Source organism: Perna viridis, chromosome 10 (genome assembly GCF_037379345.1).
Source record: "Perna viridis isolate PV_CMFRI_1.1 ecotype Kerala chromosome 10, ASM3737934v1, whole genome shotgun sequence".
In the NCBI taxonomy this organism is placed as follows: domain Eukaryota; kingdom Metazoa; phylum Mollusca; class Bivalvia; order Mytilida; family Mytilidae; genus Perna; species Perna viridis.
In genome coordinates this window covers 34,038,997-34,066,493 of record NC_142454.1, presented here as the reverse complement: position 1 = coordinate 34,066,493, position 27,497 = coordinate 34,038,997, and the positions used below count along the sequence as shown (strand labels likewise).

The 27,497-nt window shown below is 32.7% G+C and overlaps 1 protein-coding gene across 6 annotated transcripts; it reads right to left on the bottom strand.

Annotated features, from left to right (window-relative positions):
- Nucleotides 1-27,497, bottom strand: LOC148605522 (uncharacterized). 6 transcript variants are annotated; one of them, XM_088548230.1, is made up of 21 exons: nt 27,369-27,497; nt 25,793-25,873; nt 25,121-25,180; nt 22,252-22,296; nt 21,686-21,739; nt 20,803-20,838; nt 16,971-17,024; nt 16,532-16,585; nt 15,887-16,009; nt 15,477-15,617; nt 8,677-8,844; nt 8,475-8,549; nt 7,046-7,183; nt 6,526-6,663; nt 5,905-6,072; nt 4,476-4,508; nt 4,133-4,207; nt 3,583-3,778; nt 2,282-2,368; nt 908-985; nt 1-595 (listed from the first exon to the last, which is right to left on the bottom strand). In XM_088548230.1, the coding sequence occupies exons 2-21, from the start codon at nt 25,828-25,830 to the stop codon at nt 332-334; spliced, it is 2,025 nt and encodes a 674-aa protein (XP_088404356.1). In that variant the 5' UTR covers nt 25,831-25,873; nt 27,369-27,497; the 3' UTR covers nt 1-331. The 6 variants fall into 6 exon arrangements, with proteins under 6 accessions (XP_088404356.1, XP_088404357.1, XP_088404358.1 ...); XM_088548234.1 differs by having other exon boundaries at nt 396-585; XM_088548231.1 differs by lacking the exon at nt 2,282-2,368.

The following is a 27,497-nucleotide window of genomic DNA, read 5'->3' as shown; positions in this document are numbered from 1 at the left end:
TACTATTATGTAGTTATATTTTATTTCATCTTTATGGTATCACAATACAGTGGTCTTCCTAGTTTCTAAAATAAATGGACCTTTTATGTATATAAATATATGATCAACAAAGAAACAAAGAAAGTGTGCTATCGCATGCATTCTTTACGTGGTCTTTAGCATAAACAATGTAAGGAATAACTGCGTGATACTGGCACTTCAATGTTCTGTTTCCGTTATTTAGTGTCAATAATGAAATAACTTTTCAAATGCTTTTTCAAAAATGCAACAATAAAGTTGTAAATAAAACGTTTTTAAACCCTCCACTGTTAATTGATGTAATGTTTTGGAATTACTTTCCTTGAGCGACACCTTTACAAATAATTGGTCCTCCCTCATGGAGATATACCACAGGCCACACAACATAGTCCACAGTACTGCCTGACTTCGTATAATGTCTAAAGCGATCAGTGTCAAACTTTCCTGTGATGTGTGTAGTAAGCACAACCGGTGGATCCTGAATGGCCATAAACCAACATAAACCAACTGTTTTTCTTATGAAAGCTTTTAAGTGGTCTCCACTAACTTTGAATTCGGTATGACTCCCTACAAATGCCTGTAAAATATTTATTCGTCACTAAACCAGTAAAAACCTCTTACTAACATTATTGTCACCATGAAAAGATAGACAATGCAATTTCAATATGAGAAGTTAACACCATGTATTAATATGATACTAGTATCATACGAAAGGTAACAAATTTCCTTTACATTTGCTTATACATAACATTATTTTTTTAATAATAATTCTTTCTCCTTTTTCTGTTTGACGGTGACAACATTCCTTCAGTCACTGCATATAGAGCTTTTATATCAAAGCTTATACATTTTGTCACAGCTTGTCAAACCTACATGTTGTTTTACATACCTGATAGATCCCCTCAGTGACTAAACTTGCTATATTCTTTCTAAGTTCTTTTATTAGTTTGTTTATCGCTGGTGTGACCTACAAGAAAAGCATTATCGTATATCATTTATTGATGAAAAAATTGTATCGATTCACACTTTAAATAAAAATGTACATAGTAATTTACATACAACTAAATTGTATTTACTAATATCTTATATTGAACTTGAAGTAACAACCATAATGCAAAAATGTCAAGAAATAATATAAAATAATAGAATTTTATAAGAATTCAATCTAAAAAGAAAAAAACAAATAAAACATGCAACTCAGACTCCACCTATGCTAGAAGTGTAAATTTTCATCTCATTGTGATATAAAACATCATTTTAAAAGAAAAGCTATCAAAACAAATTTCACGCGATACAAGTTTTATTATTATAAGATTAAACACTCTGCCCTTTTTAAAATTCATTGATGTGTGAACTCACAATTCAAACAAAATCGCACAATTTACAAAATAATATTTAATGTATTTTCTTGTTTTTTTTCCTTGAAGACCCTCGGTCAAAGAAATTGGCAGCATTAAACAGACAACGTCACATGGATGTTATTTTCAACATTCTTAGAAAATAGTAAACAGGTAATCGCACTTCTATATTTTTTTCTAGATACGTCGAAGAGTAATCAAGGGAACCATGATTCTAGAGAAAATCAAAAGAATGCAACACAGGAACAAAGACCAGACAAACACAACAAAGAACATAAAGTAACTAAAATAATAAATACAAAGAAACAAAAGTAAATCAGCAACTCGGACTCAACTAAAAACTGGGAGCATGGACCAGGTGCACCGGTAGGGTAAGCGTCCTCTGCTTTACTAGAAACACCCGTCGAGTTGCTCATAAAAAATCAAAATATGGGGTAGACGGAAGAAAAAGGAAAGGAAAACTATGACACGTTGAACAAACCAGTTTCCATGGTGTAGGTGAATACCTCGTAACGACCCACGAGTTCGTGATGACCACTATAAAACTTCTGTAGTGATGACTTCTATATTGCAGCAACACAATCCTGTTCCAGAAGCCTAATTTTAAGAGGTCTAGCGCGATACAAAAAGTCTCTGGCATAACGTTTGAGTTGTGATGTAGAAAAATACACTTTCACATTTTTACCGTCCGAATCTTTTAGACGCTATACGTATTTGTTTAGAATAGCTACTACGTGCTCATGAAAGTAACCATCTCTCCGGAGACTGTTAAAAGTGAACAACCATTCATAATGCGCGAACAAACAATTGCTAATTAGGTTAACATTACATAGTACAGGTAGTGTGAAATAATAACTACATCGGTTTATTTTTATAAAAATTCAGATTTTAACATTTTTATGTACCTGTATGCTATTACTTAAAATCATAAAGGACTTTTCCAACTCTTTCATGAAAGCTGCTGACCTGGTCTTTCCGAACTCATATGCTTTCTTAAAAACAAATACATGTTTTACAATCAATTCCCTAATGTCTGTTCATAAACCTAGAGTATAGAAGCAATAGTCTTAGAAACAAGGCACGATGTCAGCTAAATCAAATACTAATAGTAGTAAAAGTAATACCTACTTAATTTTATATTTTTATATTTGCTTAAAAGAAAGAATATGACGTAGGGTGTGAAATCTACCGTAATTTAGAAAAAATCTTTATCCTCAGTTATATATTATACACTATAAAAGAATGGTTGCTTACTTTTTGTTGCTAACTTTTAGTTCCTCTAATGAATAACAGTGAAAAATGAACATAACGTCTAATTTCTGGGTACAAATTTCATCATGTGATCTTGAAAATTAATGATGGCGTCAACACCTTTTTCAATAATGGAAAATAGCTACATTTATTTTAAGGAAAGGTAAATGTGAAAAACAGACAAAGGTGCTTTCATGTGTCTTATACAACCTTGTAACAATTACGTTTCTGGTTAATCATAACTGCTTCATTGGGCAATATTTTCGTAAAGTAAACTCTTACAACACTATGCATTTGTAGTGAGAATTTGGTATTTTGAAGAAATCTTAACCGAAATAAATGGATACGTGTTAAAACTTAAAATTTGCTGTTTACAAGGCTTCTCCGAGATCAGGTAATTAATGGGGAGGGGAGGGGGTATTTTGAATACAAAATTACTAATCATTTAAATACTGCAAATTTCGGTGTGCTGTACATGTGTTTCGTGGAGTAACCTCTATCAACAGAAAAAAATTGTGATAGATGTCATTTTTTCCTTCCATACTTTTTGAAAAATGTGTTTCTCATTGTGCAAAAGTCGTGAGTTTTTCATCACAATCTATACAATTTTCCAACAGATAACATCAGATGTTTACAAGTAAGAATCGATGGCTAATATTTGTAAATCATTAATTTCAAAGTATAACCTTCAGCAAACAGTCATAGAAAAAGATAAACTCTGTAATTCAAATAATATGGAGTTATTTACCTTTTAAATGCCGATAAAATACAACAAAGTACTTTCGTAGATACATCACCAATTGTTAAGAATTTTGAGACACAAAAAATATCATACGGCATTAACAGTCAATCTTTTTATTCCTTTTCCCTAATCATTAAATGATAGGCTCGAAGCACGACTTTTTTACGATTGCATATGTGAACTTCAAAAAGTTGTTAATTTCTGATCACTTACCTCAACAATAGTTTTTAATGTGTTGATGTTAGTCTTCTCATTGCCAGCCTTTTCCAGTTCTTCCATGGCATCTGTCCATTCGTTATCATATAACTCCGAGAATTTTTCTCCAAGTTGAGTAGGTCTGTTTGGATCCCCTAAATCTGCTATGGCAGGATTTCCGTCTGTCATCTTACTGCCAGCAATCTGGCTTAGCCTGAGATGTATCAAATACGAAGACATAAAACAGTGACCATAAAATGATTCAACAGGACTGGTTTTTTTGTCAGTCTTTTCAGCAGATTTTAAAAAAGACAACAAAGAATACCACTGAAAAACATAGATAGCATTCCGGTAAATGTAAGATCATTAAGTTTTTGAGACCATTTGGGTTTTTTGCCGTACATGGACTGTCTGGACGCTATGCCTATTTTTTATTTGCATTGTAAAAGTATGTGTTTGAGTTAATGTTTATATTATTGTTGTTAATGTTTAGACTTTATATCATTTAATCAATTGAGTTAAATTATCATAATAAAGTACAAAGAATAAATACATCTTGTGAAGTTACCTATCCCTCAGAACAACGGTTTCTTCTTCTAATTCTTTTATTCTTTGATCTGGACCCTTTGCTTGGTTCTTTTTTCTACAATAGAAAAATGAGGCCATTATAATCACAGCATATGTCTTCTTTACATGACAAACAGGTAAAACAAGATAAAAAACGGAAACCTTACAAATCATTTCAATATATTTCTAGAAATAAGCATCAAACCAACAATATTGCTTATATACCATACCAAAATAAGGTTATTCAGAATGAACTGTAAAATCATTTAAGGTTCAAATGTCCTTCGCAATCTGTATATTTATTAAGATTTTTTAATAAAAATGTTCAACTATACAAAACGTACATTTTCTTCAATTCATTTGTTTCTTTTTCCAACCTACAAGCATAATAAGTAATTGGTAAATTCAAACTCTTAAAAGCATATAACAAAAGTAAAACAATTGACGAAATTCTCACATTTTGAAAAAATAATGTTTACAGTAAAAATATGTCGACAAAAGAAAGATGAGAATATTATATATGTATATCTTAAAAATGTATATTTTCTTCGTCTTTATGTAAAGAAATTGAACGTAAATATTCATTTATTAGTAGTAAAGTAAGTCTTAAGAATTATGAGTGAGCAATATTTGTTTAATAGATACTTGAACCTATTATTCATTGAAAGAATGCATACCTACTAGATTATACATTTCAAATGTTTAAACAAAAATAGTACATTGATTGTCACATTAAACCTTGACCTGTTTAAGAAGCTGGCACTAAGAAAGTCACATCAAATTTTATATAATATACTTCTTCTTAAAATCATTTAAATAACAAGTTGTGTTTTCTTTCTTGGTCTACGTGCCACAAAGTGAACAACACACTTACTTCATGCAAAAAAATAGTCATCGGTGCATAAAAATTCTTGAATCAACCGTGTACTACAAAGTTATTGCCATTATTAACAAAAGCATGGAACACATTACTTGCTATTTTCTCTCATAAACTGTATTTAGTTGACAAAAGTGTTTTAAAAATAAAACATTACTTCAGGAAAAAGTCAGAACTAGAAAAAAACTTAGAGTAGTTGTGCTTACGAGATGTTTACATGTAAAACTTTGAAGTTTAAATTTTTCTTTTAGAAGAAAAACTTCTTTTCTTTATGTACATCTTTACATTAGCTCCTATAAAATTACACCAAAATCATTAAGTTGTTTCAGAGCTTCAGAGGAGGAGATGTGCCAAAGAAGCGTTTCCCTTGAAAACACTTAAGTTGATTATCAAGTATCTTACATTAATTATTTTCCGTCATACACATCTTTATACTGTTGCGTATACCGTACACGTCATTGAGTAACCCTTCAACATCATTAGAATCCAATGCATAGGTATATCGAAATCCAAAAATTATTGTATATATAAATAGGAAGCTAAATCGAGCATCGAGAAGGTATACCATGTGCAAGAATAATCAAGGGAACCATATTCGAAATGAAGCCGCAACTGTTTTAGAAGTTTTAAATCTATAATACTGCAAATTTTGGTAAAACAAATAATATATTCAAGTCGGACGACATATAGTGCCTCAACTTCATATCAAATTTCATTAAAATCCATCGAACTGAGGAGTTACACATGCAAGATGAGTACTCATTAATTAAATCAAAATAATGTGTTTATATTCCATAGAATCAACACTCGTGGTGCTCGATAAAAATCAGTGTAACTCAAAACCAACGAACAAAATAACAGCTAACACCTCCTTGTAGTACCGATAAAGAAAATACCTTTGAATCGTAACACTCTGATTTTCTATCTGTTTTTCTTGTGACAATTTAACTCTTTCAAAGTCAATGTTGCTTCTTTTTAAGTCCAAAATTTCATGTTCTTTTGATTTAACATCCATTAATAACTGTTTGTTTTTCTCACAATATTCATCGACTTCAATTCTCACGCTACAAGTTAGTAATAAATGTGAATATCATACTGCATGAGTTATCAAAACAATATGATAACTAATTCGTGCCCCTTAATGATTACATCCTTTTGCATACTAATCACTTTTACATAGGATGCCTAGGATCTTTTTACAAAATAAATTCAAAGGTAAAATATTCGCTATACAAATATATTACGCGAGTCTATCTGAAGCTGCTTCTATACTTGACAGACAAGACTTATAATAGATCTGAACATTCTTCGATAAACTCTCTCTAATTTAAACTACAATCGTCAATGGAGTTTGGGGGAAATAACCAACTTTATATATTTATCATGTGGTGTCTAGTGCTACATTGTAAATACAGATTCATTTTGATTAATAGAAGGGTTAGTACAGAGAAAAACGAATGTGATCGGTAAAACTTATTTGGTTATAAGATTATTTTAACTTTACATACAATACATACCGGCTTTTAATCTCATTAACAACAGTGTCATGATTTCCAACCTGCTCTAGTAAGGTTTTAATACGGTCGTTTAGAGTTTTTATTTCGTTTTCATTGCTTTCAAGCTTCTTTGTTTGTTCTTCCTCATTTGATTTCATTCTAAAGTAGAGAATTTAATCATCAAAAGCTGTTTGGTGGTACACTTCATTGCTTAAAAAAACAAGTTATGTATATCAACGATGACAAGGTGAAATAAAATATAATACGTGAGTCTATCTGAAGCTGTTTCTTAACTTAACAGACAAGACACTTATAATAGATCTGAACATGCTTCGATAAACTCTCTCTAATTTAAACTGCAATCGTCAATGAAGTTAGGGGAAAATAACCAACTTTATATATTTTACCATGTGGTGTCTTGTGCTACATTGTAAATACAGATTCATTTTGACTAATAGGAGGGTTAGTACAGAGAAAACGAATGTGATCGGTAAAACTTATTTGGTTATAAGATTATTTTAACTTTACATACACTACATACCGGCTTTTAATCTCATTAACAACAGTGTCATGATTTCCAACCTGCTCTAGTAAGGTTGTTATACGTTCGTTCAGAGTTTTTATTTCTTTATCTTTGCTTTCAAGCTTCTTCCTTTGTTCTTCCTCATTTGACTTCATTCTACAAGTAGAGAATTTAATCATCAAACACAAAATGATGGTACACCTCATAGTTTTGAAAAAAATAATGTGTATCAACAATGTCTGAGTGGGGTAAATCAACGTTTAAAGATGTTAACTTCGCCATTCAAGCCTTCGATAATATATATATTTGGGGGGAAAATAAATGTAAAGCCAAATACCTTAATATTATAGCAAACAATAACTTCAATAGCATTTATTTGGTTTTCAGTGAGCATACCTAATGAACCAAGACAAACTTATGTGAAAATAATGTATGTACCATGTACGTTTCTTCCATTCAAGAATTACAATCTCCATGCTCAAAAGACATTAGTAAACTTATTTATACAATACTCTTGTTTCCCCAAAAAATCTGCCTTTGGGACTTTTTAAAATTTATTACAAGACAAACATGATATAATCGTGAAAAATAATTAGGAAAGTCTGTCAATTTGAAATATCCGGCCGAGTGGTCTAGTAGGGCCCTGGACTTAGTGCAGGCGGTGTTGCCATAGATGTCACAGCGGTACGACTTCGAGTCCCGCATAGGGAACGACCAATTTATGCTTCGCAAATTTGACAGTTCTAACATCGTCGGGAATTTTTCAGACATTTCTGTAAGTTTACATTATCTTCCCTGTATCACTTTGATCCGATGGAGTAGTGTATCGAATAGAGTCGTCACATTCTAATTTGTTGTGACATACATCATTAATTTGATCCTCAATCCTACATATATCGGTACGAGTTCGAGTCTATATTTATATAGAAGGGTCTGACAAATTCTGAAAAAAAACTGTCAAATTTGCGATGCAAATATTTGGTTGTTCCCTCAGCGGGATTCAAACCCCTTCTCTTCTCTGACATCTATGGTAACACCGCCAGCAGTAAGTCTAACGCTCTAGACCATTCGGCCAACTAGGCTATATTAAAATATAGCTTTCGTTAACCGAGTGATACTTCCTCGTTAGTAAATCTAGAGTGCGAACATTATCACATGATGTAAATGAATAGGACTACCTCTATATGTGTACGCCTTTAATCATGTCCAATTATTTCGTAATGATACTAATAGAGTGGACTCCGTTAAGTCTCCGTCTATTATTGTGACATCATAACATTAATGGGAATAGTAACGACACAAATATAGTGATCTACCATTGCATAATACAATGACACAAATTATTCTTTTTAAAAACATATCGCAATATCACCTTTCGTACGCAAAGAGTAATGACATTCGATATACAGTATTATACAAAAATATAGCTCTCAATTTTATACATCACCTTTTATTTGCGGAGGTTAATCTATCTACTTGTTCTTTGTTTTTTGTCTCCAAGTCTTTTTCTTGATCTGAGTTGCTTAAAACAGAGATAAACATATTTTAGCTGAGACAATGTAATATCATACAATTATTTGTAGACATCGTAGATACATTAATTTCTTAGTGTAAAGTATGTTATTGAAATAGTTTCAACGTAGTCATACCTCTTTTTAATTGATGTTGCTTCTTCCTCCATTGTTTTCATTTTATTTTGTATGGCTGATCTCTCTTTCTCCAACATATTTCTATTAGATTTTTCTTTTTCTAACTCTTCATTCTTCTCGTCTAGATTTTTTTTCAACCTTGTAATTTCTACCTGAAGATTGCTTTCGCTATGAAAAATATGGAATTAGCATGACTTAAACAGCAACTGGTTTTATGTAAAGCAGGTATTAACAAGATTGCCATGCGTAGTCATAGCCCATCAGCCAAAGCAAAAGTTTGAAAATCTAATAAAAAAAAACAAATGTCCACAAAGTTTCACTATAGTGTCTTAGTTCCAAAACTCCCGTTAAATTGACGAATTAAATTGCAGTGCATCATAAGCAACCGGATATTGTGCTTACAAAAACCATTACTCGAATCCTCGGTCGCGTTGAGGCGTGGGCAAAACGGTATGACAAATGATGATTCATACAAAATTGAAGAAATATCGAAGGTTCAAAAGAGGGAAAATCTGTGAACACAACATTGCCGGGAAAATTAAAAGGGTAACAGACAAAAAACAAATCAATAAAACGACGCACACTGAGAAAATATCACTTCAATCATCAGTGGGTGGTGAGCAGTTTCTACATTTTGCAAATCATCTGATATGCTGTTCCGCTGGTGGACAGGCCCGATGAAATAAAAAGAATGTCCATTGGATGTAAAGATCGTATTCGAAAGGGGAATGAAGGAATTTAAGTAGCAGTCTGCCTAAGAATCATGCAATTTTCACTGAAAGTGATTTATTGATGTCAGATATTTTATCCAACTTGACTTTAAATCAGTTTGGATATATCAGAAAAACAATGAATACAATGAAAAAATGAAAAAAATGTTTACACCGTTACCATAGCAATAACCACTCCTTAGCAACCACCAATTTAGGGCCTAATAATCACAAAAATGTCACAATTTGAATGTATTTTTTTATATCTAATGGTGGAAATTTACCAAACTAAATAATTATATTTATGAAGTGTGTATTATAAAAAACAATTTACAATAAAGTACAAAGCAATCTGATTGGTTTAGATCTGGTTACCATAGCAACCAAAATTCTTAATTTCTGACGATATGAAATATACGAAAATAGGCTATGTTTAGACCCGTTTTGCTAACAAGAGCAAGAAGATATTATCCAAATGTATGCATGGATGTGTAGTAGTTGCTTTCCACTGAAACATATCAAAAATAAAAATATGTAGCATATCTTTTTTTTTTTGCTCATTTGGGCCTTAAATCACCCCATAAAAACTTTTTCTTCTTCTTTACGCTTTTTATACAAATTTTGTCCAGACCATAACTTTTTTGTCTTTTGACCTAGACTTCTAATATTTGGTATGTTGGTATATCCTCTCGCGGCAGAGTGTCGTGTACCAGAGTGGGTGACCTTTGACCTTGATCTTTATATTAAGGTCAAACAACATACAAATTGTGGCAAAATAGGATACACAATTGTTTCTGTGTCATTATTTTTGGTATTTTTACTTAGATATCTGACCTGTTTGAGAATTAAGTAAATCACATTAAGTTAGAATGAAAGGTTCTAGATTGGATGACTTTTGACCTTGGCCTTTGACTCCAAGGTCAAATGACATACAAAATTTTGGCCAAATATCATACAAAATTTTGTCCGGACTATAATTTTCTTTTTTTCTTTTTTCTGAGACATCTGATATTTGGTATGGGGTTATGTTTTCTCAAGGCGAGGCACCTCGTACTAGATTGGTTGACATTTGAATTTGATCTTTGACCTCATGGTCAAATAACATATCAACTTTTGACTTGATGAGTGTTAATGAGCACAGATGTCATATAACTGATACTAAATTATTTTTTTTTAATTTCTGTATTTTGAGAGAATTCAATCAGACCCAAGAATAATATTTCTTGTTTTTGTTCATCAACTCTTGACATTATATCCCATTTCCATTTTTAACTCCTGTTTTACTGAAATGCACATCTTCTTAACATAATGTCCCAGGATTACATTCTTTTGATTTCCGCTAGAATCTTGGTTTCCATGCTTACTCTTGTAAACATGAACATGTAGGTTCTTGTTTACAGAATATTTCAAAATGTTTTATAATTTTGTTGTTTAAAATAATACACAATACTGTGACTTACTCAACATGGAATTTTGTGCCAGATATTTAGATAAGAACAATTGGAAAATCAACATTAAATTTTATATTATATTGTAGAAACATTATAAATGGATAACTAGAGACTAAAGAGAGCCTGAATCGTTCACCTGGTTTACCATTTGCTTGTTAGAAAAAAATGGCAATGAGACAGGCTAAGATAAAATTAACTGAATATTCAAATGCAGGAAACGCTTTTGATAGCATTTTATGACCTGAACCAGAATTTTGCTGAAGGCAACAGTTCTTGTATTATTTTTTTTAAAAAAACTCTTCTGACCCCTATGTTCCATTTTTAGTATAGACAGCCACATACATTTTTAATGGATTAAAAAACACAAGTCATTTCGAGCACAATACACTAAAGAATTAATATGCTTTATTTCCATTAACTGATCTTAAATGGTTTAAGAGAAGATTTTCAAAATTGCACATATACATGTGGAAAAATTAAGAATTGTTTCAGGAGCCATAACTCCTACATTAGTAAATGAATCGTATCGAAAATGTCGGTATTGGTCAATCTTTTGATGCTGAACTATATCATCCTTCAAACAAAGGGCAACTACTTTTGAGTTGTTTGCAAAAAATTGCCTTCTGACCCCCATGTTCTATTTTTAGTAACAGGGGTTATGTTTTTGTCACGGATCAAGAATCCCAACATTTATTTTTTTGTGGAAAACCATACAGAACAATTGTTTTTGAGGAGAATATTTTCAAAGTTGTACATACGAGAAATGCCAAAAAAACTTTTATAGGGGTCATAACTCCTACATCAGTTGTAAATATCGTTTGCAGAATTTCGGCATAGGTTTTCTCTTAATCCTGGACAATATTATCCCCTGCAAGAATTACGCTAAAGGCAACCGTTTTTTAAGTAATTTAAAAAAATGCCTTTTGACACCTATGTTCTATTTCTAGTAACGGCGGCTATCTTTTTTCACGGATCATAAATCCCGACAGTCATTTTGTGCACAATTATCTAGAGGAGGAGAATTTCGAAAATTTGTCGACGAGGAGGGACGCCAAGTGATGGCATAAGCTTACTTGGCCTTTGGCAGGGAGAGCTGAAAATAACAAATGTTTGTTTACTGGCCTGTTACCTTACATCTATTACTTGTAGCTGTCTAGAAACTATGTGAGAACCAAACATGGGTAACCTAAAATTATATATTTCATCTTGTATTGGCATTCAAGAATAAATTGCAAAATTGTACAATATGAACTACTTCAATTTATAGTTAACAAATTTACATGATCTTTCTACTTATTATTGCCCATACATGCCATTTATATTTAATGAGGTATGATACCAAAAGTACTAAATCGTTATGTTTTTACACAGAAATAAGTTTTTTGTCTTCTTTGGCATATTCCTTTATATATTTTCCCTATATTCAACTATGCTGGAACACAGACATAAACATGTAGGTAGATTGATAAGAGAAATACATTTAGAAGGACCTAGATAAAAAAAAGAATTAGAGTGTTAAATCAGGTGTAGAAAAGATTGCAACAAAAATGAAATTTATAAAAGATTTTTGAACATGATTTTTATGGGCATTAGAAAAGATTGCAACAATATAAAACAAAAGATTTTTGGAAAGTCAACAATAACAACAGACAAATACAAAGTGATGGCAATAGCTCACACTGACCTTCGTCCCAGATGAGCTTAAATATACGATGAGAAAACCAACCTCTTCTAACTTAATTATGTTACTCAGAATGTTAGTTTAAAACGCCAGACTTTGATTAATTTAAGTTTTAATTAATCGGAAATAAATACCATCTATTAGAACAGAATGTAAACTTGATCTGTAACTTATCATTGTGAACTTATCATGTCATTATCTGCAAGCGTTTAGGAAAAAAGTCCTTAAAGCGATTATTTCTGTAAATTTTGCTAAGTTCAGGGCCCGTAATTTCAGAAATTCATTGAAGTGAAACCAAACACAAACTTGTATTGTAACTTATCACGGTTAATTTATAATAAAAATCATGTCAATATCTGCAAATGTTCAGAAAAAAAATGTCAGGAAAACAGTTATTTCTGTGGATTTTGATGATTACAGAGCCCGTAATTTCGATAAAAATTATCGAAAAGTATACTTGTCCTTTAACTTATCATGGTGAACTTATTAACCAAAAAAATATTTCAATATCTGCAAATGTTTAAAAAAAAGGTCCGGAAAACTTAAGATGGACTGATGGACTGACGGTAAGACGGACGGGTCAAACACATTTTACCCTGCGCAACTGCATTGCGTGGGTATAATTATTTAAGCTCATAGTTCTTCTCCTTTGAAATTAAGGGAACCCATATTCCATAACAGATGTAAAAGATTAGTACTGCTACTGGAGTTACGCACAATCGGGTGATAAAGGGCAAGTGATTCTTTACGACATACTGTGAGGTGAAATATTGCATGAAATCAGTAATGAGCTTAAGCCAAAATTGTGTATGTCATTTGACCATAAGGTCAAAGGTCATGTTCAAAAGTAACACACCTTATTTGGTATATGACACTCAACCTTGGCGCGAAATACACACATACCAAATGACAGATATCTTAGTAAAAAGGCAAAAAAGTTATGGCACAGGCAAAACTTTGGGTGGTATTTTGCCAAAATGTGTATCTTATTTGACCATTAGGTTGACAGGTTAAATTCAGTTAAAATTTCATCTATTCTGGTACGCAACACTCCAACTTGAGAGGATATACCAACATACTAAATATTAGAAGTTTAGGTCAAAAAGACAAAAAGCGTTATGGTATGGACAAATTTTGTATGAATGGTATCAAGCTTTGGTAAGTTATTTGAACATGAGGTCAAAAGTCAAGTTCAAATTTCAACCACCCTAGTATGTGGTGCCTTGCCTTCAGTTTTTTATAATCCTATACCAAATATCAGATGTCTAAGTGAAAAGACAAAACAATTTTAGCCCAGACAAGTTTTTGTACGGTATTTGGCCAACATTATGTATGTCATTTGATCTTGGAGTCAAAGGTCAGGTCAAAAGTTATCCTATCTTGAACGTTACACACATTTACTTACATACCAAACATCAGATATCTTGGTAAAAAGACAAAAAACAATATGGCCAAGACAAAGATTTTTATGGTATTTTGCCAAAACTTTTATGTTATTTGTCTTCGGGGCCAAAGATCAAGATCAAAGGTCACCCACCTAAAACATTACTCCCTGCCTTGGTGTGATATACTTAAATGCCAAAGATCGTGTATATAAGTAAAAAGACCAAATAATAATGGCACAGATGAAATTATATATCGTATTTTGCAAAGATGTGTATGTTATTCGACCTTGAGTTTAAAGGTCAAGGTCAAAAGTCTACCACTCTGGTATGCAACAATTTACCCTGAGAGGATATACCAACATACCAAATATTAGAAGTCTAGGTCAAAAGACAAAAAAGTTATGGTCTGAACAAAGTTTGTATGAAAATCGTCAAGAAGAAGAAAAGTCCTTACAGGCGTGATTTTGGGTACAGAAGAGCAAAAAACAAAGATATGCTACATATTTTTATTTTTGATATGTATTAGTGGAGAGCACCTACTACACATCCATGCATACATTTAATTAATATCTTCTTGCTCTTGTCAGCAAAACGGGTCTGAACATAGCCTATTTTCGTACATTTCAAATTGTCAAAAATTAAGAATTTTGGTTGCTATGGTAACCAGACCTAAACCAATCTGATTGCTTTGTACTTTATTGTAAATTTTTTTTGATAAGACATACTTCATTAATATAATTATGTAGTTTGACAAATTTCCACCATTAGATACAAAAAAAAATACATTCAAATTGTGATGTTTTTGTGTTTTTTTTAGGCCCAAAATTGGTGATTGCTAAGAAATGGTCGTTGCTATGGTTACGGTGAAAACATTTTTCATATTTATATTAATTCTTGATTTCCATTAAATCCTACATATTGCAAGTCAATTTTGTTCGAATGTCTGACATCGATAAATCACCCACTGCATGATTCTTAGGTGGACTTCTACTTAAATATATACTGATAAATTAACAAAAGGAAAGCCGTGCACAAAAAGCCACGGGAATCAAAGAAAAACCAACAACGAACAAGTTATAAAATTAAAAAAGTAGGTCGAAGCTAGGTTCTTTATTCTTTTATAAATATCAAAACTGCTCCATAAACTATATAAATAAGAATCGGAAAAATAAGTTTATATTTCAGGATTCATTTTATCTTTTATCCTGTTCAAGTTATCTTCTAATTGTTTCTTTTATTTCCTAAGTTTTTCTATTAAATCGTGTTGGTCGTTAGCCCTTAATTGAATTATCAAATTTTGTTGAAATAAAAGATTTTTTGTTAAATTTGAAATTTGTCACATATTTATTATAGGTTAACATTAGAGCCATTTCGCTTTTATGTGCCATATTTTCTGTAGCTATAATAAAGTATTAACTATTAAACAGTTTGAAATTAAGACCTTAACTCTACAAGATTTCAGTAAAATGTATCGTAATTTATGTCATGGCTAATGTTTGAGTTACCTTTGAGATCAGTTTTTATCATGAAATCCACACTATACGTCCTCTTTTCATAAGCATTAAGTACTTACTTGTTGTTAAGTTGTGAACTATTTTGGACCTTTTCTTTCAAGGTCCTTTCCAGATTGTTTATCTTATCTTTTAAGTCTTTAATTTCAGAGATCTGTGTTTGATTTTCAGTTTTGATTCTTGCATTTTCTTCTTGAAGAGTTCTGAAATTATATTCAAAGCAGTTGCATTTCATAATTACTTGCACAACCTTGTCTACATTTATATCTACTCATTTGAGGGTTTTGTTGTTAAGAGACAACAAAAAGTTCATCTTTGATTTGTCTTGGAAACTTCTCCCAAGTTTTGATAAGGTTTTTATTCATTACGTTCCGTAAAAAATTCCTCGACACATTCAATATCATACAATTACAAAAAAGTAACGAAAATTATGTCATGATTAACCTTTCAAAATCAATTAACAAATATTTACGTTTGTCCTTCCTTTGTTGTCTTGATTTCAGTTTCAAGATTCTTGACTTTTGCATTTAACTCTTCTACTTGTGCTTTGTATTCTTTAGTATTCTTTTCCGATGTATTATGACTACCCTCGTCCCTAAATAGTTCAGAACACACAAACAGTATGACACACATCTTATAAAAAACTAGAAACATTAAAGGTTTTTTTTATATTTTGAACTTTGTAAAACATGTGAAAGAAAATGAAATAGATATGCCTTATTGTGGTTGGTCTTAATTTTAAAACTGCAAAAGTATTTATTATAATGTATTTTAACAAATAAAAATTACTATCACAATAACTATAAAAAAAAGTGAGAATGGTAACCCCCGCTTCCCTCACCAGAAACCATATAGGTACTCCAAATGTCATTCTAAGGAAATTGCAAAATAGGAGGTGTGCAGTGATATCGTCTGGTGATGTTGTGCAAGTTTCATCGAGTTCTATTCAATGGTTTCAAAAGAGTTGTAAATATAAACTGCTAACGAAAGGATGAGAAGACAGCGTGGACACTATATGCCTCCTGCTTTCAAGTTTATTGGTGGGGTAGGCAAGTATAATCCTATCACTGAAGGGTTTTATTTCTTTTATTAATAAGTTTCAAATTTTAACGCATACCTTTTGCTTGCTTCGATGCTTTCTTTTCTTTCAAAAATTGGATCATTGGGTAGTCTGAAATTTTCACGCTTTTGATGTCAAAAGTTAGCAACATTTCGTACATAAAACAATGCATAAAAATTACATTTAATTATAAATCATCTATTTAAATACACTTTAGTTTCATAAACTTTCGAAACGTTTTCTTTCTTTTGAAGTTTAAACGAAGAACATAACATTGCATCAATAATTATTTTTATTGTGATGTATCTTTAAATTGATCTTATTTCATTAACCATGAATATGGTAAGTTATTCCACACGAAAATATTGCTTGTATCCCTGTTATGACATCACAGTAAAACGCTTAATTGATAACGATTCTTCTTGCTTAGATAATATGTTGAGCCTGCAAATGTTAAGAACACAATTATATATAGTTGTAAAAAAATAATCCTTACCCACACTTATGACAAAGAGTCTCTAATAAGTCGTGATATAGCTGTTCCAGGGCCCTTTGAAGGAAAAAAATGTTCACTAACAGCTTTGTTTATTCGTTTTTTATTTTTGATTTAGTATTTGTTTTGTCTTGTTTTGCTTTGTTTTTGGTTTATTTGGGTTTTTTCATTACTTTATGTCCAGTTTTTTTTTGTTTTTTTTGGGTTTTTTTTGGGGGGGAGGGTGAGATTTGTTTGCAAATGTTTATGTTTTATTTATTTATTTTTATGTGATTTTGTTCTTTTCGTATACAGTCCTTGAACCGATCAGCGCAACGATTTGTAGGATCGATGACCGTTGACTGATTGATCGTTGATAGATCGATGACCGGTGACCGATCTGATCACAGTTGTGTTCCGTAAAATGATCTGTTTGAAATAAAAGAAATGTAAAAATAAAAGTAGGAATTGATGTTTAAATCTATCACATTATGCAAATATGTGTAAAATTGACAAAGAAAACAACAAAACCGTAGAATACAGTGACCGCTCTGTGGTCACGTGATGCGATCACCGGTATAATGGATCGGTTTGACGGATCGATGACTGACCGGAAACTGATCGGTGATAGTTGACCGATCGCAATTTTTGTTGCACGGATCGGTTCAGATACTGTACATTTTTTTATTAAATTCACAAAAATGATGAATGTGTTATGTTTTCAAAGATAACATTTGACAGGTGTATGTTCATCTGAGTATATGTTTGTATCATTTTCTGAAAGTCTAAAATACCCAATGTCACAACTTATGTTTATTCTTTATCATAAACTAAACACTGTCGTCAACTAGAACATTTAAAAGACTACGTAGTACCGTCAATACTTGTAAAGACATTCGGATAAGAAATGTAATATGGATGACGTTTTATTATTTGGTCCTCATCATGAACTCGTGGATTGTTACGATGTATCCATCTGCGCAATGCAAATCGATTTGTTCATCGTGTCATATTTTACTTACCTCTTCATCAACCCCGAACATATTTTATGAGCAACTCGGTAGGTGTCTCTAGAAAAGCAAATGACGCTTACGCAACCGTTGCAACTGGTCCATGGTCCAGTTGTTTAGTAGAGTCCGAGTTGTTCATTCCTATGTACGTGTTATTTTGGATATTTCATGTTCTCTATTTTGTGTGTCTGTTTCCCTGTCTAGTCTTTATTCTTGGTATATATTATTTTGATTTCCGCTCGAATTTTCGTACCCTCGATTAAGTAAAAGTCCGAACCTGACAGCAGATCGGACACTCTGTTGTCTTGTATGTGGTGTCCCCAGATGGGAATCTTAGCACACTCACATCTGGTATGGAAAGTGCCCGACCAATTCAACTAAAAGTACCCAATCACACGTTCAGTCTGTAGACCATCTATTCCAGTACAAAAATTCTGACTATTTTAAAATTATCAAACCATGTTATTTCACTTAAATGATATATTTGACTACAACGATGACGAACCACATTGTACCATATCAATATTCTTATAACCGACCCTTACTTCTCCAGTTATCTTACAAACAAAACCTTCCATACAAGAAGTCACGATGACTTAAGTTGCAAATCAACAAACTTAATATATGGATTAGAATACAACTTATGTGGTTTAATATATGTCGGAGAAACGCAAGAACGATTAAATAAAAGAATGTGCGGTCATCGTTCGGGAATTAACACCACCAAATTCCCGACAGTTTATCAACACTTTAATCAACATGATCATTCAATCCTCTCCATGAAAATTCGTATTTGAGAATAAATTTACCATCCTACGAACAGTCCCGTTCTAAGTAAAAACTATCGTAGGGAAAGAGAGGAGTACTAGATACGCAGACTAGGTACTGCAATACCTTCCGGATGCAGTGACAACATCAAAAGTATAGGAAACCTTTCAAGCCAATATAACAATAGCATAAATGTGATGAATTTATTTGACAAAAATCCAAGACGGGAAAGGAGTCATGGCCATCGCCACTATACGTCACCTAAGTTACATGATTTCTCCATAGATGGTCTCCTTCCTTTCATACAAAAACATCTTGGACTTCATCAAATTAGAAGCAAACTTTTTTCTATACCTCTCACTCTACTACACTCCCTTTACAAAACAAGTCTTGACACTCCTGTTTCTGACCCACCTAATCATTATATGGACTTGTTGTCATCATTTTGAATATTGGTTTCCACAGACTCTTTAAACTAGTTTGTGTGAAAAGTCAAGATGAAGAAAAACGATCATTTCTTCCACTACCGTTTGTCAACAAAGGTATAGATGCAATTAATTTGGCTAATATCCTCCATCACAAAAACGTTACCAACAAAATTCCCCCATATTTCAAAGACAAATCCATATCAATCATTTCATATTCCTATACTTCACCCATTGCATCCAAAATTTTCAATTATAAAAGGCTATTGCAGAACCACGAGATTGAGGACTTCAAGGCTAAACCACCTGACTGTTCTTGCAAAACCTCTCCATTCAAATATGGTCCTTCTGGTCAAGTCGTTACGGGAGATTTAACCATTATCGAAAACGAATCTCTGCGTAATATCCCTTCTAAAGGTCCCAAGTACCGTGAACCACGCTCCATAAATTGGAATTATAACTTTAAAGTTCTTATGGATGTCGTCGAGGACTATGCAAGAAAATGGATAAAACGAGAACAAGAAGACATTGATTCTCTGTCAGAGTTGTTAAAGGCTGTGAGGTCTTTAATTTTGAAACGAATGAAAGTTTTAAGTAGGTCAATGAGTGCCAAGGCTACATCATTTTTCAAACACCCCGATGTGCAAAAACATTGTCTACTAAACATGACAAATATGTTGTCGTACCAGCAGACAAAGCCCAAAACAACATTGTTTTTGTCTGCAAAACGTTTTACATCCAATGTTTATTATCAGCGGTAGACGTAGAAAATAATAGCAGTGATAAGACCTATACTGCTACCACTCTCTCCAAAAAAGAGATTGTGGAAAACCATAAATCTGTGCTATCCTCTTTTGGTCTCTCATTTGTCAATTTTCCTTTCATTTGTGGCAACATCCTTTCGGCACCTGCATATGGAGTGTTCATATCACAACTCATACTTATGCCAGAGCTTGCCGAAACTACGCAGACTTTGTATCGAGCTACAACTCTAACAAATAGGCTTCTGGAACAGGGTTATGTTGCTACAAGATTGAAGTCATCACTACAGAAGTTTTATGGTCGTCATCATGAACTCGTGGATCGTTATGATGCATCTGATTTATTCAACGGGTCATAGTTTGCCTTTCCTCGTTTGTCTACCCCGGACTTGACTTTTTATGAGCAACTCGGCGAGTGTTTCTAGAAAAGCAGAGGACGCTTACCCTACCGGTGCACCTGGTCCATGCTCCCAGTTTTTTAGTGGAGTCCGAGTTGCTCATTTACTTTTGTTACTTTGTATGTATGATTTTAGTTACTTTATGTTCTTTGTTGTGTGTGTCTGTGTCTGTGTTTCCATGTCTGGTCTTTGTCCCTGGATTACATTCTTTGGATTACCGCTATAACCTTGGTACCCTTGATTACTCTTCCATGTCTGGTCTTTTTCCCTGCATTACATTCTTTTGATTACCGCTATAACATTGGTTCCCTTGATTACTCTTCGATACTTATTCTTTTAAACCAACTATAGAGATCTAAATTAATTCTTTTAAACAAAGTAAACACTGAAATATTCTCAAGGGACAATTATTTCGTAATGCATCGAACATAGACCAAAAAAACATTTTGAAAGTGAATCACAACTAGACGACACTACATTTTATTTGAACTCACGGACTGAATCGATCTGTTACTGGTCTTGTTCTTTTTCTGGAGAGAAAAATAAAACACACACACTTGGTGACTTTTAAAAAACATAAAGGAAGCGGAAATGCAATAGCTAAAAAAGTGGCAAGAAAAATTATGATTTCCTAAATACATTTTTCGGACAATGATACATGAACCACCATATATATAATAGATAGATCCTGCAGTGTTTGTTTCCCTGTCAATGCTATGTATTATTAGTATGAGATCATTTTAGACTGGATACAGAGTAAAATTGAGTACAAATTTTAGTGGGGGTTGTCATAAACTGTTAAAAAAAAGAATCTAACTAAAATTAAGCTTCGCGTATATATTCCATCCGACTCGTTTTCATAACTTTTGAGAGTTTGATCGATGATTTTGATAGGATACTCTATTCAAACTTTAATCTGGTTGGATTTAAAAAAAATTCATTTTTGTTGAATGAACTGCATTAAAAATGACCCAAAGTATTTTATTAAGACATATTGAATTATTCCTGGTTACTAGTATTTAAAAAGCTCACAGAAAATCATTAGTCATTCAGATGAGGCACTTTTTACTTACTCGGATTCATCAATCTAAATCCAACAGAACTCAGTCAATAAATGTTCGATTATCTGAGTAACCATGTTTCACTTGTGAATGTAAGTGGTCGGCGTTTACTTTTAAAATGTATATAAATCTGTACATACTCGCAGAAAACAAACAGTTTCATATTTTATCGAAGACAAATGCCCTGTGTTTGTGATCTAATTCGTTATATTGACAAACAAACAAAAATAATAAGGACTCCTATATTCTGATCACAGTAATCACATAAAAATAGCGGTGGTTGGTTTGCTATTGTTTGGAAATTACCACTACCTACTTTTCTATAAGTTCAGTAATACGAGTCAACCATTTGCCTTCTTTTTCTTCAGGGCTGTAAGTAGAATTTAAGAATACATACATCTTTCAACTTAAAATGAAAATACTAGAAATTAATAATTTGGTCTTTTGTCATCATTTTCAAAAGTTGGACCACAATCAATATGACATTGCATGTGTCGACATGGATGTTTCATGCTCTTTTTTATTAATAGTCAAAACATATAGGCACTCCTTTTATCATTTAAGGGTTAAACTACCTAATGTGTTCAAACTGTGCTGTACCCTTGTGATGTTAATACTAATTAGGTATAAAGTTATTTTCTAAATAAACATTTATACTTCGTTGATTATTCGCATAAATGTACCAGTTGTAGAAATATTTTAAAGCTCTGGTATATCAAAGCAATTTGAAGTGGTATTAAGTGTGTACTAATTTATTTTCAGCTAATCTCAGAGATCCCCTTTTAGTTAACGTACACCAGAATCAATTGCAAGATTGATTGATATGTAATCAGGTACACTTACGCTTATTTTGAGTATATGGTAAAGACTTTAGAAACTTACGATTCTCCTAAAAACAAAAAGTCGGACGAAACAGTCGTTCCATTGCTGAAAATATACAAAAAATAAACTAAACAATGCAAATGCGCTTGAATGATATTCAATTTAATAATTGTGACTTCTTATAACGATCTCAATTTGATACAACTTACGTGGGTCCTTTAAGAGCTGCAGGCGCTCGAAGTTGCTTTTTGAACCATATAAATAAATAAAGTTTATGTAAAATTTAAAATTATAAATTTACACTGAGAACCAGAGCAACCCTACTGCCTGTTTTCTAAGTCAGAATTGAGAACTACTTAATATCTATAGTCGGCGTCACATAAATAACATACTGTTAAAATTTGAATAAAAATATTTTCTACGACTTTATTGACACCTACCGTCGTTTAAATTGTCTTAAATGACTTGCTCATTCGTTTAGCCAAACGGCTTCTCCCTAAACATTGAATCGTTAAATTCCGGTCAGATTTTAATTCTAGGTGGCAATATTTACATTGTAAAAAGTCGGCCATGTTTACAGTGATCGGGTTGCTAGGAGATGTTGTTTACGTTTAAATGGTTTGTCCAAAAACCGAAGAACCCAGAATGCAATTCGGCGTTATTTCGGATATCTCGGATTTATTTTACGCGAACAACGTATAATACCGAGAAGTTGATCAAGCAGACGATTGTCACCGGAGTTCGACGGGAACTTACGCACTTCCGTTTGTAAACAAATCGTCCCGTAAAAACCAACATGGCGGATATTAGTATGGGATTTTCCCGTAAGGATTTGTTACGCATGATTTAAGCTAATAAGCGACTTGTTTTTGAGAAGCTGTTTGGCTAAACGAATGAGCTAGTCATTTAAGACAATTTAAACGATGGTTGGTGTCAATAAAGTCGTAGAAAATATTTTTATTCAAATTTTAACAGTATGTTATTTATGTGACGCCGAGTATAATTAAATGTCATTTATAAAACTGACGAAATCAAAACAAATTTAAAAAACAGAAAAAAATGTTACAAACAGGGAAACATTATAAGTAAGCTCCCTGTTACAAATACTAAATTATGATACAGAAAGTGTGGCACTTAAAAACAGTCTTAAAAACAAGATAATATAGATGGAGAGAAGCTTGGGGTGGAGGAGGGTCAATTTGATGTATAGCAGAATTTGACGTGACCTTTTCACAATAATGATGAGCAGTTAATGACATAATATCACAGATGATTGGTCAACTAATTATTGATACTTTATAATTTGAGCATTTTTTTCCAGTTTCAGTATTGAATATTTCTTAGTCATAAAAAATGCTTTATAAATAATAAATCCCCCCAATAACGTATTTTCATGCACGTGAGAATTATCTAAAAATAGATCTCAGCATCCCTCCCCTGATAATACTTGATACATGTTATGCCCTTCTCAATTATAAGCTACCCTAGTTCTCCTCCCTTAAAACATCCTGCAATTTACTCAGACAACAAATCTATTTACAACAAAATGTGTGTCTACTAGGTCTAGTATATCTCTGTTGATACTTGGACATATGACATTTGATTCGGATGGTCTCCCACACATCATTAAATCCGTTTTGATGAAACAAGATTTCCGCAAGAGAACTAGGCTATCAGCTTCTGATTGGCAATTATTTTATGTTCAATTCCTCTGAAAATACATATATATCTGCCTTGAAACTTACTTAATACTAGTCGTTGACAACAATAGACCCTTAGCCTCATCGATAGCCGGTTGTTCAAGGTTGTAAACGAAAGAACCCCGAAACTCTGCTTTGTTCTTGGTTTTTTGTTATATTTTATATTTATATTTCGAGAACACCCATTTGGACGCTTCGGACTTCAAGGAGTATTTTTTTTTTATTTTTTGCAAAGCAATATTTATAATTTTTTGAGCAGCAGCCGTTTTAATTTGTGTTTGTCAATATAGGACACCGGAAGGTTTTGTTTTTACATAAATAAAGATCATGACAAAATTACCTAACTGATAAACTCTAGACCATAGTCCAATTAGCAATTGCCATGAAGAAAAGTCCATACAATAAATAGCAATATCAAGGCAAAAATCGCATAGTTGGAAACATCCGAAATGGTCCAGTTATCAGAAGTCAGAAGAGTTCAGTAGACATACTGATATGACATTTCATCGTTTATAATATTTTTGTCGGAGACTGAATATTTCTCAATAAGATCTGAACATCGAAATAAAACTTTATATGGCAGCGTATGAGACTTTTTATAGCCCTGGTCTAAAGGTCTGTCTCTCAGACAATGATAGCTATTAAAAAGTCAGAACAGTATGCTGGAGAGGCTAGTGTATAACTGCACATGAAAGGGGAATTTATAATTTTAAAATCAAATTCGTCTCGTTTTATATTTTTGTACGGAGATAACTATTGTAAATGGTCTAAAAATGACGATGGGGAAGCTATGCCAGTACATGTAGTTTCTTTAATTTCTAGCTCTGGTGAATAAATGAGCAGAAGGCATTTTCTCATAACGAATAGAGAGGACCATCAATATATCGATAAGGGAAATTAAAGGATCTAGCTCTTTAAACTTCTTTTCTTTCACATGATTTTAAAGAAGTTCTTATTCTTATGAATAAATAAACAGATCGGCTAAATACTATTTAACCAACTTGTATTATAGATTAAAGTATCTCAAATATCATTTCCGACGTTTACTTCTTTGAACTGTGGTCATTTCAGATATACCTTTCCGGGAACGGTAGTTGGAAGATAATTCCAGGTAAGCAAAAGAACGAGAGTAAAACCAATATTCGGGAATGTAATCAATACAGATTTCCGAAAGTCCACGGAAGAATGTATAATTAACCTAATAAAAACTTGAAATATGCTAGCATTACCTTGCGGATGATTGGGCTTTTTGTTGTTTTTTGGGCGTACTTGTGCGTTTGCTTGGTTCTCTGAAAAATAAGATTTTTTTTGTAAATAGTCTTATGTTGTAAATGTAATTGCATTATGTTGATCCTAGCAGTAATGCTAGGTATATGTCTACATTGCAGTGTATAATAGTAGTTTCCCACTGCCAATTAGGCTTTAAATATGTATATCACTATACAATTGCAGTTCGTCTATGTTTACATGATCTTATGCCATCAGTGGTTGTCATGTTGTAAAGCTAAAAGAGCAACCATTTAATTTTTATGGGGAGCTAGGATTGTTGTATTTTTTTTTTGTTTTGAATCATACACAATGAAATATTCGGACAATAGAAAAGATCTTGCCTTTTTCTTTACTGCCTGTCCTATATCAGGAAAATTTGTATTCTGTTTTTCTTTTAGCCCCATCATCCCTCCCACCATACAAATCAAATGTTCAGTTACATCATGTGCTAGCGTTCATGATCTAGGAATGTACGTACGAGGAAGTATCACCGCTGCATTTTTATATAGAGTAGAGTTTAAACCATAAAATATCTAACGGTCGGGCAATATTGTGCTTTTAGTTCGTGGTTGGTTTCCGCAATCATTTAAAAAAACTGTTTTGCCACATAAAAAAATACGTAGAATACCAACCCTTTCTGCGGTTTTTTCTTTTGATTGGTTGATGACATCCTTGGTCTAGATTGTTAGTTTGGTCTGATTAACCTGATTTATCTGAAAACAATATAATGATTAGATGCCGTGGTTAATGTACAACTAGAATACAACCATGAATGTTCAGGAAAAGTGAGAATACAGTCAAGGAACGTGTTAATGCTCCAGGATTGCTCCCATTGGTATATTTTGTGCTCAAGAATTGTTCTCCTCTGTACATTTTGTATTTTCATAAACTTGTAGTGAACAAAAACATTCGTACATCGTAGAGAAATACGCAATTGTATTTTCCTCGTGTTGTTCGTTTTCTTTGTGTGCTTTAATGTTCCCACCATTGCTATGCAAATGGAATTTAAATCGTTTTCACCTTCTGCATTTATAATTTAAAACAGGCATTGCAACAAATAACAGATTATAGACATTGCCCGTAACTAATACCCCCGCAGCCTGTTGAGCCCGGTATATTTGGGGACCGATGTGGATTTATATTGAACACTTTTTTGGTAGATAACGCAATAACAGGATATTACTGCAAATTTTCTTTAAACATCAATTCCTGACAATATGCACAACTCCATATGGTAATTTTTAAACTCAATTGAGTTTCATTACAATCAAGCAATGTATTGAGGAGACGTTGTGGACAACACATGAGACCAAGTTCTACTGAAAAACGCCTGAGGCAAACAGCCGTCATTTCTACATTTTTTTTGTCGTCCAAACATAAATTCATGACAATATACACATCCCAGTATGGTAATCTAACACTCCAATGAGTTTCATTACAATCCTGCAGGCAGTTAAGGAAGAGTTGCGGACAACGCATGAGACCAATTTTTGCTGAAAAACGCTAAGTTCAACAGCGGACATTACTACAATATTTGATCAAACATAAATTCCTGACAGTATGCACATATCCGTGTATTTATGTTACGTCCAACAAAGTTTTATAACATTGCTGCAAGCTGCTAAGAAAATAGTTCGGACAGACTGACCAACAGACAGTATGAAACCTATATATATAGAAATAAATATATATATATATATCATGATAAACGCGAAACTTAATAGACAGAAGACAAATTATTCCACTCTGGTGCATAAGCAATGCTGACCAGTAAGATGATAACAGTTATGTAATGGCAGTTTATTGTATGATGGCAGAGGAACATCACACAAATATATATACAAAGGGGAGCAATCCTTGAGCACAACCAATTCCTACTTGTGCACATTTTTAATCTGTTACCACTGTATATATTGTATTATATTTTCTAACCGTGAGGATCCATGAATTATCTTATCTTATCCTATTTTATATGGCACGGTGGACAGAGTAAATGGGAGACAGGGAGAGATGGGACTGGACAAAAGAGAGAGGGGTCGGAAGAAGGGGGAGAGGGGAAAACGTGTCCCTGTCATTCTCTTATATATTTGTGTTAAAAACAAGCTGAGTATGTAAATCGATGAACTATACCAATTTCGTTTTTTTCGCAGGTTAATGAAAGGAATGGTGTTTCACGGTTAAAACGTCTGTTTTTCGTGAGTATCTTACCTAAAATCTTCTCATATCAGTAGATTTCCATTTCGAAATGAATTTTGTACAAAATCAAGTATAATTTAAGTCACTTTTAACTTCCTGTTTACAAGCCCATAGCAACAAGGTCGATGTATAAGTTTAGAC